Source organism: Babylonia areolata, chromosome 26 (assembly GCF_041734735.1).
Source record: "Babylonia areolata isolate BAREFJ2019XMU chromosome 26, ASM4173473v1, whole genome shotgun sequence".
Classification (NCBI taxonomy): domain Eukaryota; kingdom Metazoa; phylum Mollusca; class Gastropoda; order Neogastropoda; family Buccinidae; genus Babylonia; species Babylonia areolata.
This window is the reverse complement of record NC_134901.1, coordinates 39,201,367-39,217,797: the sequence shown is the minus strand read 5'-3', so window position 1 is coordinate 39,217,797 and position 16,431 is coordinate 39,201,367. Positions and strand designations below refer to the sequence as shown.

At 43.6% G+C, this 16,431-nt stretch overlaps 1 protein-coding gene across 4 annotated transcripts in view; it reads left to right on the top strand.

Moving 5' to 3' along the window:
* LOC143300411 (protein-lysine N-methyltransferase SMYD4-like) overlaps positions 1 to 8,788 on the top strand; it is a 31,557-nt gene extending 22,769 nt beyond the window's left edge. For all 4 annotated transcript variants that reach the window (XM_076614051.1, XM_076614053.1, XM_076614054.1 and 1 more), the window contains 6 exons: positions 234 to 454; positions 1,519 to 1,800; positions 2,448 to 2,668; positions 4,482 to 4,673; positions 6,276 to 6,492; positions 7,216 to 8,788. In XM_076614051.1, the coding sequence (XP_076470166.1) occupies positions 234 to 454; positions 1,519 to 1,800; positions 2,448 to 2,668; positions 4,482 to 4,673; positions 6,276 to 6,492; positions 7,216 to 7,515 (1,433 nt within the window). In that variant the 3' untranslated portion in view covers positions 7,516 to 8,788. The remainder of the gene's footprint in view (positions 1 to 233; positions 455 to 1,518; positions 1,801 to 2,447; positions 2,669 to 4,481; positions 4,674 to 6,275; positions 6,493 to 7,215) is intronic.
* Positions 8,789 to 16,431: the final 7,643 nt, after the last annotated feature.

Sequence of the window (16,431 nt, the reverse complement as noted above, 5' to 3'; positions counted from 1 at the left end):
ACAGGGAGAGAGATCTATGTGCGTGCATTTTCAACAGGGAGAGAGATTTGTGTGCATGCATTTTCATTATGGAGAGAGAGAAATGTGTGTGCATGCATTTTCAGTAGAGAGAGAGATGTGTGTGCACTCATTTTCAACTGAGAGACAGGGAGATCTTGTGTGTGTGCATGAATTGTAGTCTTTTAAGTTTTATGTTTTAAAAACATACTTCAGTTAAACAAAACGGGTTGCAGGAAAAATCCTGCATTCCCTGTGGCTGCCAGTGTTGGCGGAATTCTGGCTTAGGAAAGCTACAGTGACCAGCGGGAAAAAGGACGTGGAGGCTGCCATACTGTTCCAGAAGATCCGTGTCAAACGCCTGTACGATCCTCTGACTAAGGACTTTCCTGTGATGGTGGATTTCACCCAGTACGGCAGAGCGATCGTTGCCACTGAAGATGTTAAAGCGGATGAGGTAAGTTCTTTACACGGACTGTAACATGGAAAACTGTGTAGAATACCTCACTGGCATTTGTCTCTGACAAAAATGCATTCAACTTCAAGGCCTGACAAACGTGTTGGATGTTGCTGCTGTTGGGCATCTGCCTAGCAGATGTGGTGTAGCAAATATGGATGTATCAGAACGCAGTGATGCCTCCTTAAGAAACTGAAACTGAAACATTCTTCTTCTTCTTCGTTCATGGACTGCAGCTCCCACATTCACTCCTTTGTACATGAGTGGGCTTTTACATATATCTTTCTTTCTTTCTTTCTTTTGCGTTCGACAGCTACGCAGTCAGGGTTGAAGTCCAAGGGATGCCACAAACTTGGATGTCCGGTGAAGATCGGCTACCGTCCCCCAGAGCTTGGTGTTGAGGTCAGCACCCTCAGGCCAGGACTGCTGCCGCATCTTCTCATACAGGGGGCAGTCTTGGAGAATATGGGATGGGGTCTGGTCAGCCTGGCCGCAATCACATAGGGATGTGGCTGCCACTCCAATCCTCTTCAGGTGTGCTCGGAGGCCGCAGTGTCCTGTGCGAAGGCGGTAGATGGTAGTCTGGTGTCTCCTCTCCAGTGTCCTGATGGGATCCTGGTGTGCCTGGTCAGGGTGATCCAGCCTCTTCGGAATCAGCTGCGGAGGAGAGTTTTTGCTTCCTCATACATGGCAGGAAAGGTTGGCTGTGTGAGCTGGCTTCCTTCCTTAGCAAGGTGGTCTGCACGCTCGTTGCCGGGGAGGCCTACATGTGCAGGCACCCACTGGAGGGTCGTTGGGGTTGTTTGGGTAAGGGTTTTGAGGGAGGCCTTAAGGGACTGGATCAGTGGACCAGGATCAGGGGAGTCAAGGGCCTGGAGTGTGGACATGGAGTCAGTGAAGATGGAGATGCTGCCAAGGGGCTTTCCAGAAGAAAGTACGCAAAGGAAGCAGTTTTACATATATGACTGTTTTTACCCCCACCATGTAGGCAGACATGTTCCGTTTTCGGCGGCACTGACACCTTGAAACAGGACACTGAACTGAACTGTGCTGGCCCGTTTCAGGTGCTGCTGAAGGACCTTTCCCTGGTGCACGCCCAGACGCTTCCCTCGCTTCACGTGCCCGCCTGCTGTCAGTGCACAGCCTCCCTCATCACGGCCAGGGACTACTTTGGGGATGAGTACGAGGTCCTGGGGGAGCGGGCGCGGAAGGTGGTGGACCGGCACTGGCCGGACATGACGCCGGTCTGGTGCCCCAGGTGCCGGAGGGAGATGTACTGCAGCGAGCTGTGTCGCGACACCGCCTGGGACCAGTACCACCGGGTCCTGTGTCCTAGCGTCAACCTGGTAGGAAGTTTGATGATGCTTTTTTGTTGTTGTTGTTGGTCCTCCCAGTTTGATATTCTGTGTTCCTCATTTTTGACTCACTTGTGTAAACAAAGTGAGTCTATGTTTTAACCTGGTGTTCGGTTGTCTGTGTGTGTGTCTGTGTGTCCGTGGTAAACTTTAACATTGACATTTTCTCTGCAAATACTTTGTCAGTTGACACCAAATTAGGCATAAAAATAGGAAAAATTCAGTTCTTTCCAGTCATCTTGTTTAAAACAATATTGCACCTCTCGGATGGGCACAAAAAAATGAAGCCTAATTATATGCAAACTGCATTTACTGTTGTATTTATATTTTTTGTATTCTCTAAACTTGGCACTTTGACCTCTTCTGACACAACAAGAGGAGTCATTATTATCATTTTTTGTTCAAACAGGAACTTCTTTTGGTAAGCATGGAAGTTTTTTTTATTTTGCAAATGTTTTGGTGCAGATAGTAAAAAAGGGAAATTACTCTGTAATTAATGCTAGGGGACTTAATTTATCGCAAGTGAGTCTTGAAGGCCTTGCCTCTCTTGTATTTTGTTGTCTTCTTCGTTTGTGGGCTGCAGCTCCCATGTTCACTGAAACTGAAACTTTCTCTCCAACCTTGCTTATTGCCTTCAGGCGGCCAGCAAGCTGTATGACCTTCGAGACAACAACGGATATGGCGAAAACGCTCAAGGGAAGAGGGTGGAGCTGTGGGGGGGCCATTACTCTCCCTTTGTTCTGGCCAAAGTGTGGGCGGCCATCCTGTGTCATGTCGATCGCCTGATGGAGGAGGCCGGGAACAAAGGGGGTGAACCCACAGTGGAGCAGTGGGCCACGGCCAAAGCTCCATACCGACGGTGAGATGAGTGATGTGCAGACATACAGAGTCTACGCAGATACATGCATGCACTGATGTACACGTGTGCACACTGCATATGGGGAAACGCGCATCTACGATCAGCTTTGGATCCACTCTGTTTTTTTGCGTACCCAAATTAAAAGAATCCACAGTTGGTCATCGCTCATTCTCTCTGTCTCTGGACCTTGCCCTTGGTGTGAGCTCCCTCTTTCGCTTTGTCAGGTCTTTGTTTCTCAGCTGTTTCAAGTCAGGCTTTTTAAAGCCTTCCTCTTCATTCATTCAGCTGCGCAACTTTATCAGTGATGTTCCCCGTGACTCATTTCTTTAGTACAGCTTTATTATCAGTGAAGCATCCCCCCAGCCCCATTTTTTTCCCATTTCCACAGTAGGACACAGCTTTATCAACCCATTTTCCCACTTCATTTATTTCCACAATATGATAGAATTTGTTCCCAGTGATTCCTTTCAACTATACCATACAACTTTACCAAACAAGTAGCCCCCCATTACTCACTTCCACTGTACCATACAGCTTTTCTACCATGTTCACTGTTACACTCTTCCTCTGTACTTAACCAACCATGTACCCCATTACTCAGTTCCACTTTACAACTTTATCAAGCTTGTACACCATTACTCACCCACGCTGTACTTTACAACTTTAATCAGCCGTGTTCTCCTCAACTCCCGCTATATTTCACAACTTTGCCAACCATGTGCCCTATTACTCCCACTATGCTTTACTACAACTTTACCATCCCTTTACCCCGATGCCCACGTACTGGTTCATGGCCAACCCTGTACCCCATTGCTCCCACTGTACTTTACAACTTTACCATCCCTTTACCCTGATGCCCACGTACTGGTTCATGGCCAACCCTGTACCCCATTACTCCCACTATGCTTTACAACTTTACCATCCCTTTACCCCGATGCCCACGTACTGGTTCATGGCCAACCCTGTACCCCATTGCTCCCACTGTACTTTACAACTTTACCATCCCTTTACCCCGATGCCCACGTACTGGTTCATGGCCAACCCTGTACCCCATTACTCCCACTGTACTTTACAACTTTACCAACCCTTGTGTAAACGGAACCAAATGCAGTTTTATTCCAGTGTCAGTTCAGCTATTAACTCACTCAGTACGGCCAGTCCCTCTCTTCTCCTCTACACAGACCCCTCGGATGTCCAGTGGGTGTCTGAATGACCCAACCTTTAGCTTCCATCGTCAGAATTGTGGTATTCTTTGTCAACATTCACGTCTTCAGTATAAGAGCCTTCCGCTTGCAATATTTTGATGGTGGTAATTGGGGTGAAACGCTGTTAACGTCGTCTCTTTCGCCGTTCGTATGGAGAGAGTTAAATAACAATAATTCATAATCAGATATATGACTGAAATTGAATGCCAGAGTGTATGTGCGTGGAATATGACATCTTCACTCAAAGTATTGTGAATTGCATACTGTTATTATATGTCTGCGTCAACTTTTAGTATACTGTTATGTCTATCCTTTAACTGTGATTATTATTGCATGTGTATGGCTGTTTTAGTGTAAGTTTAACTCTAAATTATCTTTTAAGAGTTTCTGTTGTTGTCTACTGTCATTATCGATTGTATAGATGGTTTGCCCTAGGTTGACAACTAAATATGGTTTATCTGTGTACACGTTGAATGACTGTGATTTTCTCGAATTGTTTTTCTGTTTTATACCACATATGAATTTCTCTTGTTGAGATAAAAAAAAAAAAAAAAGTATTACCGTATTCTGTATTCTTTCACCCTTTACCCTGATACCCACACACACAGGTTCATAGCCTTCGGCACCACCCCGGCCACAGACCGCATGCCGGAGATGCTGACGGTGTTCCAGGAGATCTTTGACAGCACCCCCTTGCAGGGCCTCCGGTACCCCATCACGGAGGCCGAGTTCAAGGGCCGCTACTATCAGGCCGCCTGCAATCTGCAGTGCTTCTCTGCCGCCATCAACCCTTTCCACAGGTGATGGAGAGACACGCTGACTAACTGACTGACTTTTCGAAAGAGTGATAGGCGGACACACTGACAGGTGGATAGACTGATAGATGACGGGCGCAGTAGCCGAGTGGTTAAAGCGTTGGACTGTCAGTCTGAGGGTCCCGGGTTTGAATCACGGTGACGGTGCCTGGTGGGTAAAAGGTGGAGATTTTCACAATCTCCAAGGTCAACATATGTGCAGACCTGCTAGTGCCTGAACCCCCTTCGTGTGTATACGCAAGCAGAAGATCAAATACGCACGTTAAAGATCATGTAATCCATGTCAGCGTTCAGTGGGTTATGGAAACAAGAACATACCCAGCATGCACACCCCCGAAAATGGAGTATGGCTGCCTACATGGCGGGGTAAAAACGGTCATAAACGTAAAGGCCCACTCGTGTACATACGAGTGAACGTGGGAGTTGCAGCCCAGGAACGCAGAAGAAGAAGGAGACTGATAGATTGTCTGACTGACCAACTGGCTGACTGACTGATTGACTGACTGACAGACAGAGTGATATATTTGATAAAACATACATGCACAAAGAGGCAGATTGAAAGGTCAGCTAGCCCCCAAGTCTGCAGCACTAAGAGCCAGTGCAGTCTTGCCTCCTAGTTTGAATCATTGTCCGTCACAGAGGACTAAACTGTATATGGATTCTCATTGCTATGGAAGAGCCATTGATTACACAGCTCATACAGCTCTTGGCCTGACGGCAAACTTATTTCAATCTCTGGTGTAATCAAAAGGTTGAGCCACTAGCTTCTACACACTGCAAAACACAACAAAAAAAAAGCAACACCAGCAACTACAGAACAGCTGCTGACTGACACTCTCCATTTCTAAATCAGATTTGAATGTTTTAAACTCTGAAATATTTTTAAACTTCTTGAGTGAAGAGCTTGAAGCAGTGACTATTTTTCGTTGTAGTTTTTTTTTGTTTTTTAATTTTTTTTTTAACCCTTGACCTGAAGTAGATGCTAACGTGGTGATAGCCTTGAGATGGCCTTAGTGGTGGGCAAGGCTCTAAGCACCATGATTTGATTTAATTTGAGACTCTCCATCCATCCACGGGGGTTCGGTTCCCCATCAGATTCCTGAACAGCCTGTAGAACGACATAGGCTCTAAACACCATGATTTGATTTGATATTTGACGAGCGCAATAGCTGAGTGGTTAAAGCATTGGACTTTCAATCTGAGGGTCCCTGGTTCAAATCTAGGTAACAGCGCCTGGTGGATAAAGGGTGGAGATGTTTCCAATCTCCCAGGTCAACATATGTGCAGACTTGCTTGTACCTGAACCCCCTTCGTGTGTATCCGGCAAGCAGAAGATCAAATACGCACGTTAAAGATCCTGTAATCCATGTCAGCGTTAGGTGAGTTATGGAAACAAGAACATACCCAGCATGTACACCCCCAAAAATGGGGCATGGCTGCCTTCATGGCAGGGTAAAAACGGTCATACACATAAAAGCCCACTTCTGTACATACAAGTGAACGTGGGAGTCGCAGCCCACGAACAAAGAAAAAGCAGATATCTGACACTCTCCATCCACATGCTGGGGTTTTCGGTTCCCTGGTCAGGTTCCTGAACAGCCTGCAGAACGACGTGGAAGGGTTCAGCGTGCTGCGACACCTGGACGAGAGCAAGATTCCGGAGCCGTACTTTGCAGGCATGTTCCCCGTGCACGCCTGCCTGAACCACTCGTGCGACAACAACGCCGAGGTCAGCAACGGAGAGCTGGACGGACATTTTGGTGTACAGGTCACCGCCAAGAGGGACATCAAGAAAGGCGAGGAGGTCAGTTATGTGTTTGTGTTTGTATGTGTGGGGGTGTGTGTGTTTTTATGTGGTTGGGTGGCTGTATATGTGTGGGGGGAAGGTGTATGTGTGTGTCCGTGTTTGTGTGTGGGTGTGTCCGTGTTTGTGTATGTGTGTGTGTGTCTGTGTGTGGTTGGGGTTTACAGGTGATTGTGTGTGTGTGTCTGTGTGTGGGAGAGTGGGGAGCTGGTTGTAGAAAATTTTTATGGTGTTAGGAATATCCAGACCAAAAGTTGAAAGTGAAAACGTATTGTAAGATGGTAGATTTAGTAAGCAACCAATGCTTTTTTTCTACGTCAAACCACTCAAAAAAAGAAAAGAAAAAAAAAGAAACCATTAGAAAGTGTAGCTGCAAAAATAGAACACAACCAAAACCCTAGAAGAATAGTGTGGTAATGAAATTCACAGCTAAAAACTGAAATTTTAGTAAATGTGTGCACAAACACGGATGCATTTAGTTGTTTTTTTACATGTGTGCACACGCACACAAACATTCATACCTTCGCACACACATACACACACACTCAAACACTGGCAAACAAATGCATTCACTCACACACAGACACACACAGACACACACACACACACACACACACACACACACACTTCATAAAACAAACATCCTCACACTCACAGTCCCCGCACCGACCTGACCTTTATCTTCACCTGATTCCTGCGCCACGTCCTTTGACCTCTCTGCAGATCTTCATCACGTACATCGACACGGCGCTGCCGCGGATGCTGCGCCGTGCCTGGCTCTTCAAGTCCTTCAACTTCTGGTGCCGGTGCCGGCGCTGCCAGTTCGAGGGTGACCAGCCCACCGTGTGCACCCAGTGCGGCGCCAAGTCGGAGCCCGGCAAGAAGTTCCCAACCTGCGGCAAGTGCCACAAGGCGTGGTACTGCTCCACCCAGTGTCAGCGTCAGGCCTGGGGCAAGGGCCACAAGGTCATCTGCCTGACCAAGCATTCCATCGTGGCCAACCCTCAAGACTACGAGGTGTGATGATGATGATGAAAGGTGGACTGGATTTCCGTTGGCTGGAAAAAAGACTGATATGGGAATTCGCAACTGAAGACTTTCTTTTGAAATTTGCAAGCAAAGAAAATTAGAAGCCGTCCATTCATAGGCACAGAATTGACCATTGAGGCCACTCCTCAAGATTACTTAGTGTGATGATGAGAGGCGGATTGAATTTCCATTGGCTGGTAAAATAAAACAAAAAACAAACATATGGAAATTTGCAGCTGAAGACTTCCTCATGAAATCTGCAAGCAAAGGATAGAAAGAAACAAGCTGTCCATCCATAGGCTCAAAATTTACCATTGGGGCCAGTCCTCGAGATTACCAAGTGTGATGATAAAAGTCGAAATTTCATAGGCCACGGGGGAAAAAAAAAAAAAAGGATGTAAAAGTTGCATATGAAGACTTCATGTGGAATTTGCAAGTGACGAAAAAATTAGCCATCAACCAGGTCACAAAATTTACCTTTGTAACCAATCCTCAGGGTTATGAAGTGTGATGATGAAAGATGGAATTTCACAGACAGAAAAAATATACAAAATTTGCATTCAAAAGACTTACGATGAGAAATTTGCAATTGAAAAAAAACCAGAAGAGCCATCCATTTTCAGACATAAAATTTATCTGCCAGTTTTGACCGAAACTATGATTCCAGTTCAGGCAAAGCAAGCACTTAGTTTTGAAACTGAGAGAATTGTGAATGCAGCCCTGTTGCTGGAGAAGAAGTTTTGAAGCAAAGAGGAAGCATCACTTTTGGGTTACCAACATTTTGAATCTTGGGCAGCAGCAGGGTGTTTTTAACAACCTGGTCTGTGAATATATAATCATGGCTAACACGGGAGCAATTTGCACAACGAGAAAGGTTGATGCAGATATTTTTTCTTCCAGTGCAAAGTACGCTTGCGAATTTTGCATAGATTTTTCAGATCTGTGGACTTTCACTTTTATTGTTGGGGTGGGGATTGTGGTACTGATGGATAGAGTGGAGTCCTAGCTTACCACAAGAAAGAACAGAAGGGAGAAATTCTGGAAAGGCAGATCTGCAGTTAAAGGCTTCACTTTTGCTCATGCGCATACACCAACACTTCAGACTTTAAAACAGCTTGTGTGTGTTCACATTTGTTCATCATGTTAAAGAAGATAAGAAAAAATGACATGTGCACATACTTCTTGTTGTTTATTTTATTTCCACTCACAAGCACACACACACACACACACACACACACACACACACACACACACACACACACACACACAGAGAGACACACACTGACATATTTTGTTCTAAAACAATTCATTTTCCATCTGCAGATTAGAGAAATGATTTGCCTCTTATGAAAATCATTATGGTAATATTTTCCCATGAAACCATACATTTTCTGTATATTCTTATGTAACTCCGAGTTACCGGTGTGTTTTTCTTAACAAAACTTAAATCAAACATTTTCTATATGTAACACACACACACACACACACACACTTTCACTTACTCGCATGCGTACACAGTTATTTCCCCCCCACACCCCCAGCCCCCCTCCACCCACTCGATTTTTTCCTGACCTCGCCTAATATCACTTACAGTGAAAAGACGTTAAACTAAAGAACGAACAAACACACACACCTTGCTGTTTATTCTACAGTTTCTCATGTGAATGGTCTACATTTGAAAGGACTGAAGTAAACCATGGAGTACATATTGATTACAGAAGAGCCCAGACAAAGATATATTTTTTACATACTTCCTTGCTTGTCATCAAGCAGTCAATCAATTATTTGATTTCTGAATTTCACTTTCAAGCGAACTACAGATCATGATATGAATAGGATAAAAGGAAGGAGGTGAGATGATTGATTGATCAGTGACAGAGTTAGTAACATTAGACAGACAGCATGTGTCAGTCTCGGGAGACCGTGGGTTTGCGCTCTGGGTGGTGATCGACACAGCGTTGGGTGTGGCTGGACAGGACGATACAGGAGTGACAGTCCCTCCCACGCTGCGCACAGGTGAAGTACGATGCTGATCTATCTGTCTGTCTTTGGGCCTTTCTCCTCAGTCTCTTTGCATGGGAATTCTGGGCAAAGTGTCTCTTTGAATTCGAAGAGGCCTTTCTGCGCTGTCAGTCTCCATGCTGATTGTTTTGAGGCTACAGCTTGCCAAGTAACATTTACTTCTAACAGAAAGTGATAAAGAGTTAGAAGAGAGAATTTTGGCAAATATTTACAGTCTTTTATATGTATATATATGTGTGTGTGTGTGATTGCTCTGTGGTGTTCTGGAAACACGTTAACCCCTTCATTGATGAACCTCGGTGAAATGTGAACATGGCATGAGTTTGAAGTGCGGTGACTTCTTTCTGTGTACTTTTCACAGGTGTAACTGATTCTGCCCCCCCCCCCCCCCCCCCCCGAAAGCGGAGTATGGCTGCCTACATGGTGGGGTAAAAACGGTCATACACGTAAAAGCCCACTCGTGTGCATTCGAGTTAATTTGGAAGTTGCAGCCCACGAACGAAGAAGAAGAAGAACTGAAAGTTGCAGCCCACGAACGAAGAAGAAGAACTGATTCTGCTGAACAAGAGAAATGCGAACCCAAGAGGAAGATTTTGTAATAAAGAGTGGTGACCGACATCCTGACCTGTGAGCTCTGTCATACCTCACTGAGGTGACAGCACTTCGCTGATGACCGTACGCGTTGGCACCAGTCAAGGGGTTAAAATAAAAATTGAAAGTTTTCAAAGCAGAAGGAGGGAGAGGAAGAGGAGGACAGGCTGTTTTCTTTATCTGCTCTCCATCTTGCCCTTCATTCTAACTTTGCCTGTCCGTTTACTGAGGAAATGTACATATTTCACGCATGCGTTGTGAAACGTTCGTGAACCTTCCTTGTGATTTTTCATGCGCAAACAAAGGGGCTGTGTCCATTTACTGATGAAATGCACATATTTTACAGGGATAAGTTATTAAATGTTCGTGCAAACTTTCACTGAGAAATCGGCATTGAAACATGGACACGCACACGTACACGCGCACGAACATCAGAGTATGTGAACTGTTCCCGCTGTTTGCCACATTTGTGCAGCTACTGTGTGATTTTTGTCACCCATAGGTTCCCCTCCACCCACCCACCCCCTCAATTTTTTTTTTTTTTTTTTTGTAACCCAGTGAGTGGTTCATTTGCAATGCCAATACTTTTTTTCCCAAAAAAACTTTTAACCCAGTGTTCTATTTTGTGTTAACCAATAGTTTTCCCAGTTTTATTCAAATTCCAGAGAGTATTTTGTGTGCGAGTGTTAATTTATTTGTTCACCTTTTCCCTCACAATAGACACCTACCTCACCCAAGTGCTAGAATTCCAGGGAGATCGCTTGTTTTCTGTTTGTTCACTTCACTCCTTATTTGTGTAGCGTACTTATGAAGCAAATCTCCTCTACATCTGCTTTTTAAAAAAATTTTTTTATAGACAAATGTTTAAAGTAAGGAGAGTTGAGTAAATGAAAGATGATGTCTGCTCTTATTTTTTTCTTTTTCTATTCTTCTCCTCACCTTCCCGGATCGGCATTTAGCAAACTTACAAAGACAGCGAGGAAAAATGACTTTAGTGTGAACATGCGCAGTACAATCATATTCGTCTTTAGTTTGAAGGAACCCGGTTTAAAGGACTGCGTGCATTGTTAATGATGTTGAGATTGATCTTTCTCTTCAACAGTTCACCAGCAGATGCACCGCTGCCCTGCATCTTTTGATTAATTTAAAGACGTGTATGGTTGTAATTATTATTATACATGTTCATAAAGAACTACAGCCTTTGTCTGTCAGTTTGAAAAACAAAACAGGCTTTTGTTTTTGTTGTTGTACAACTTTTTTTGTTTATAAAATTGTGTCTAGAACAATTTCTTGTCACACCATATGTCAGTTCATTTTGGAATTTTCAAGCTATTTTGGTTGAAATCACATGATCTGCTCTGGTTCTGTTGTGGCGTGTGTGCGTATTTTTTATATATTTATAATTATTATTTTTATTAAGTTTTTGTTTGAGTTTGGTTTTCTTGTGGTGTGTGTGTGTGTGTATGTACGTGTATGTGTCCCCACATGTGCACACGGAAAAGAGAAAGAATGCCCTTACTTTTGTTTATCTTTTTGTTCTTTGAAAGCTAGCGGGTGCTGTAATTTTTATGTCTACAATGCGTGCCCTTGTGCACATATGGCTTTTGCTTGGGCTGCTCATCAGAATGCTGTGATTTTCAGATTAGAATACCTAGTTTGTAAAGAGAAAAATAATGAACATTGACTTGCCTATACTAGGACACCTCATTTCTTATTAGTTTGGCACACACCTATTCTGATGATTTTTTTTTGTTTTTTGTTTATGATTGTGTTGAATTCCAGGCTTTGGGGTGATCCTTCTACTGATTTTTTTGTTTTGTTCCCGTTGCTGTGAAATAGATCCTAAAATGATTGAAAGCAATCAGGTTTGATGCCAGTCGTTCCGGTGGAAGAGAGTGAATAACTCGAGTGAACAGACAAAACATGCACACACACACACATACTATCACACACAAACATATGGGCGTGCTCACATACAAACGCTTTCACATGCACATAACATGTATGGGCACATACACACACAGGAATGCATGTATGCAAAAAACACACTCGCACACACACACTCACTCACAGGCACACAAGACATAGGCACACACACACACACACAAACACACACACATGAGCATGCAAGTGCATACACAGACACACACGAACACCTCAGTTTGTACTTATTTATTTTCGTAATCACTCCAGATTCCACACCTACAACACACACACTTGTTAGTCGTTACATAAAACACCACCAACTCACATGGGGGATACTCTAAGGGCCTCTTCATGAGCAACAACAATGAATATTTCTGCATGACACACAGCAGGATCCTGAAGATGCTTTTGTATGGCCAGCTGAAGGAAGGCCATCGTGAACTTGGAAGACCCTGCAAGCGCTTCAAGGACACTGAAGACAAACCTCAAAGCCTGTGACATAGACATCGCTTCCTGGGAAACTGATGCCCTTGACTGCTGTCGCTGGAGGATGCTGTGCTCTTGTGGCATAAAGATGTTTGAAAACAAGAGAACGCTGGCCATTAAGAAGAAGCGTGAGCAAAGGAAGCAGGGCTCAACTTCTGGAGACATTTTCCCTTGCAACACCTATGGGAAGTGCTGTGCATCCAGAATCAGCCTCTTCTCCCATATGAGGACACCCACCGACAGATAAGCCTGCCTGCCTACTCATCCGTCGGTCTGATGGGAGACTCCATCATCATCATATGCACGGCAGTGGAAAGAATGAGGTGGTGAGGGGGGTTAAAAGATAAAAATCTTCTGACCAAAGACTTCATTTTTTTTTAAAGCAGGTGTATTAGCAGTCATGTCAAAAAACAACCACCCCAAAACACAAAAAATCCCTCCTGCTAAACAACTCAGTTCATGCCATATTACCACAACCGTTCAGCTCCACCAAGCAACTTGATGACACAAGTTCTTGCCTGACCTAATCCCAGTGGCCCGGAAGCTCAACGGATGACTGGAGGACCTGCGACGTATTGCTGCCTTCGTCGAGGAGACGGGAGGGGAATCCATCTGATAAATGACGAACGAGACAACAACACAAATCCTTCCACTGATTTGTTTATCATCAACAGATTACAAAAGATTGTGAAAAAGGAAAAAGAACCCCACCCCCACACCCCCTAAACAAACAACAACTTAACTCACTCAGTACGGCCAGTCCTCTCTTCTCCTCTACACAGACCCCTCGGATGTCCAGTGGGTGTCTCAATGACCCAACCTTTAGCTTCCGTCGTTAGAATTGTTGACACACACTCCTTTCTTTTCCGCTCTTCAGTATAAGAGCCTTCCGACTGCAATATTTTGATGATGGTAATTGGGGTGAAACGCTGTTAACGTCGTCTCTTTCGCCGTTGGTATGGAGAGAGTTAAAAGCCACACACACAATACGTTAAAAAAGCCATACTGCCAAATAACCCTGCAGAATGGGCAGCCAGTGCCCATCCCAGCCTTTCGCCCACGGTTCCCTGCTAAAACCAGTAAGTTTTAAAAAACACGACACTGTCCTATGTTTTCCTGGTTCAGCAGAGTGAGATTCCTCCTTTGACAGTCTCCTCTCTTGCAGACCTTGAAAACATATGACACATTGGATGTGAAAGCTTGTTCATGTTGCGTCCTCTTTCTCTCTCTTTCTTTGTATTAAAAAAAAAACAAACCCCACAAAACACAAACAAAACAAGAACCTCCCTCCCCACCCCCCCAAAAAAAGGAAGAACAAGAAAATATATGTGTGACAATAATAAACAGCAGAACGCAACTGGAAATTGCAATGTGTTAAAATATCGCTGTTTTGCTTCCTTATGAAAACAAAAACCAGTGTTCTCGCCATATCTTAAAACTTTTTTTCTTTTCTTTTTTAAATAAAAATTCACACAAATTAAAGCACAGATTATGGTGTGAAACTGATTAATTCCATTCTTTTTCATCATTCAGTTATCACCATTGCTTTTCAGGAAAGCACATACGCCGATGAAATTGGGGATTTCACTTTATAATTTTTGTCTTGCACTGTTAAGGTGTGCTTTCATCGAAAGGAAAGATCAATTTTGTGTTGTGAACATGTATCCAATTTGCTGGACACAACAGCATCAGACACGTAATTTCCTGTAATATGTTGATGCTTGATAGACACCAGCAAATCCTACTACACATCTGCATATCCCAGTGCAGATTATTTATAAATAGATATAATGTACAAAAAACAACAACAAAATAATCAATAGCACAGCTATGGCTGACATGCAAAATCAGTTTTCAGCAGTGATTCACAGTGCATAGTCCAATATAAAATATAACAATTCATTTTGTGATTCAGTTGACAAGTTATTATAGGTAACAAAATAGAACTTTTTAAACTGTCACGCTGTCAATAACTCCTGCAACAACAAAAAAAGATTATATGTACACACAAAACATGAATCAGGTGAACACAGAAAAAAACAGAAAAAGAATTTCCGGTCTCTTGTTAAAAAAAAAAAACAGTCCTGTTACATGACACAGAATAATTTGTATGCAACTAACAAGAAAAAGATGAAACACAGACAACAAAATATCTTGGTATTATCTCAACAACAACAAAAAATCAGATAAAAATGAAATAAATAAGGCACACCAAAAAATAACAAAAACACTTTGAACACCACTGAAAAAGGAACTGAGGGGTTGACAGGGGAAGGTGGGGGAGGAGAGGGTGTGTGTGTATGGAGGTGTGTGTGTGTGGGTTGGTGGGTGGGGGTGGGAATCTCATAGTGGAATGTAAAAATCCATGTCTCAGGAAAGCACCACTTCTGAAATAATAATGACCCAAAAAAACCCAACAACCCCCCCCCCCCCAAAAAAAAAAGAACAAACCTATCAATAAAAAACTCTTAGATGATGCATATTTGTTGGAAATAAGCAACAAAATCAAGTGCTGATGAATGAACAGGAAAGATAGATGCGGAATGCTCTCTACGTCTACCAACTATAGTCACATGTTTTTGCTTGACATTTAAGTTATATTAAAAAATCCCATCGCCTTTTGCAGCCATGGGCAGTGAATTCATATGCACTGTGTCTAGGGCTTGGCACCAAGAAGGTGGGGCCTAAACCTTGCCTTCTGCTGCTTCTACCCTTCCGTAACTGAAGTCAGGTGCCCTGTCCCATCAGGATGGAGTGAGGAAAAATCGCAGCAAAGTGCCTTTTTCACCTGCACTGGCTCTCTGTCTCACACTGAATAAAGTACAAGATCAACACTCTATGATAATTTGCAGATGTATTCACAAATCATCGCAGCAAATTGCCTTTTTCATCTCCACTGGCTCCCTGTCTCACACTGAATAAAGTACAAGATCAACACTCTATGTTAATTTGCAGATGTATTCACAAATCATCGCAGCAAAGTGCCTTTTTCATCTCCACTGGCTCCCTGTCTCACACTGAATAAAGTACAAGATCAACACTCTATGTTAATTTGCAGATGTATTCACAAATCATCGCAGCAAAGTGCCTTTTTCATCTCCACTGGCTCTCTGTCTTACACTGAATAAAATACAAGATCAACACTCTATGTTAATTTATAGATGTATTCACAAATCTGCCCCTTCCTATCTCTGCGGCTGCCTTCACCTCTACACTCCATCTCGCTCACTACGATCAGCTTCGGATCCACTCTGTTTACGCATACCCAGATTCAAACACTGGACTGTTGGCCACCGTTCTTTCTCTGTCTCTGGACCTTGCAATTGGAATGAACTTTCGCTTCGTCAAGTCTCCACACTCAGCTCTTTCAAGTCTGGCCTTAAAACCCACCTCTTCCCAAAATAGCCTCCCTTCCCTTGTCTTCAGTTTCTCCAGTTTTAGAGTCATGCATGCGTGTGAATGACTGGTGCGAAAGCGCTTTGATTTGTCTCTGCACAAGATTCAGCACTATATAAATACCTTTTTTTTTTTCAAAGGACAACACACCATGCCGAAACCGGGCCCTCAAACTAGGACTACAAGTCCCAACACCTGAGTGATTCTGCCACCACCACACAGACCCACAACTCTATAAAGAAGCCTTCTGTTCTGACTGAAAGTGGGTGACGTTTCATTCTTCTACAGGTTTTTCTGTACTTGCAAGGCTGCATACTGTTTCCAACTGTACTCCTAGTTTGTGGAAAAGCTGTATAACTTCTATTGACTCCTCTCACTCCCCCCCCCCCCTCTCCAACCCCCAACCTATGAACTTGTTTATTGTTAACTGTGTTAAGTAAGGTTCTGGCTGTAACAGTGATTTAAATGAGCGATATGTTTCGAAACAGT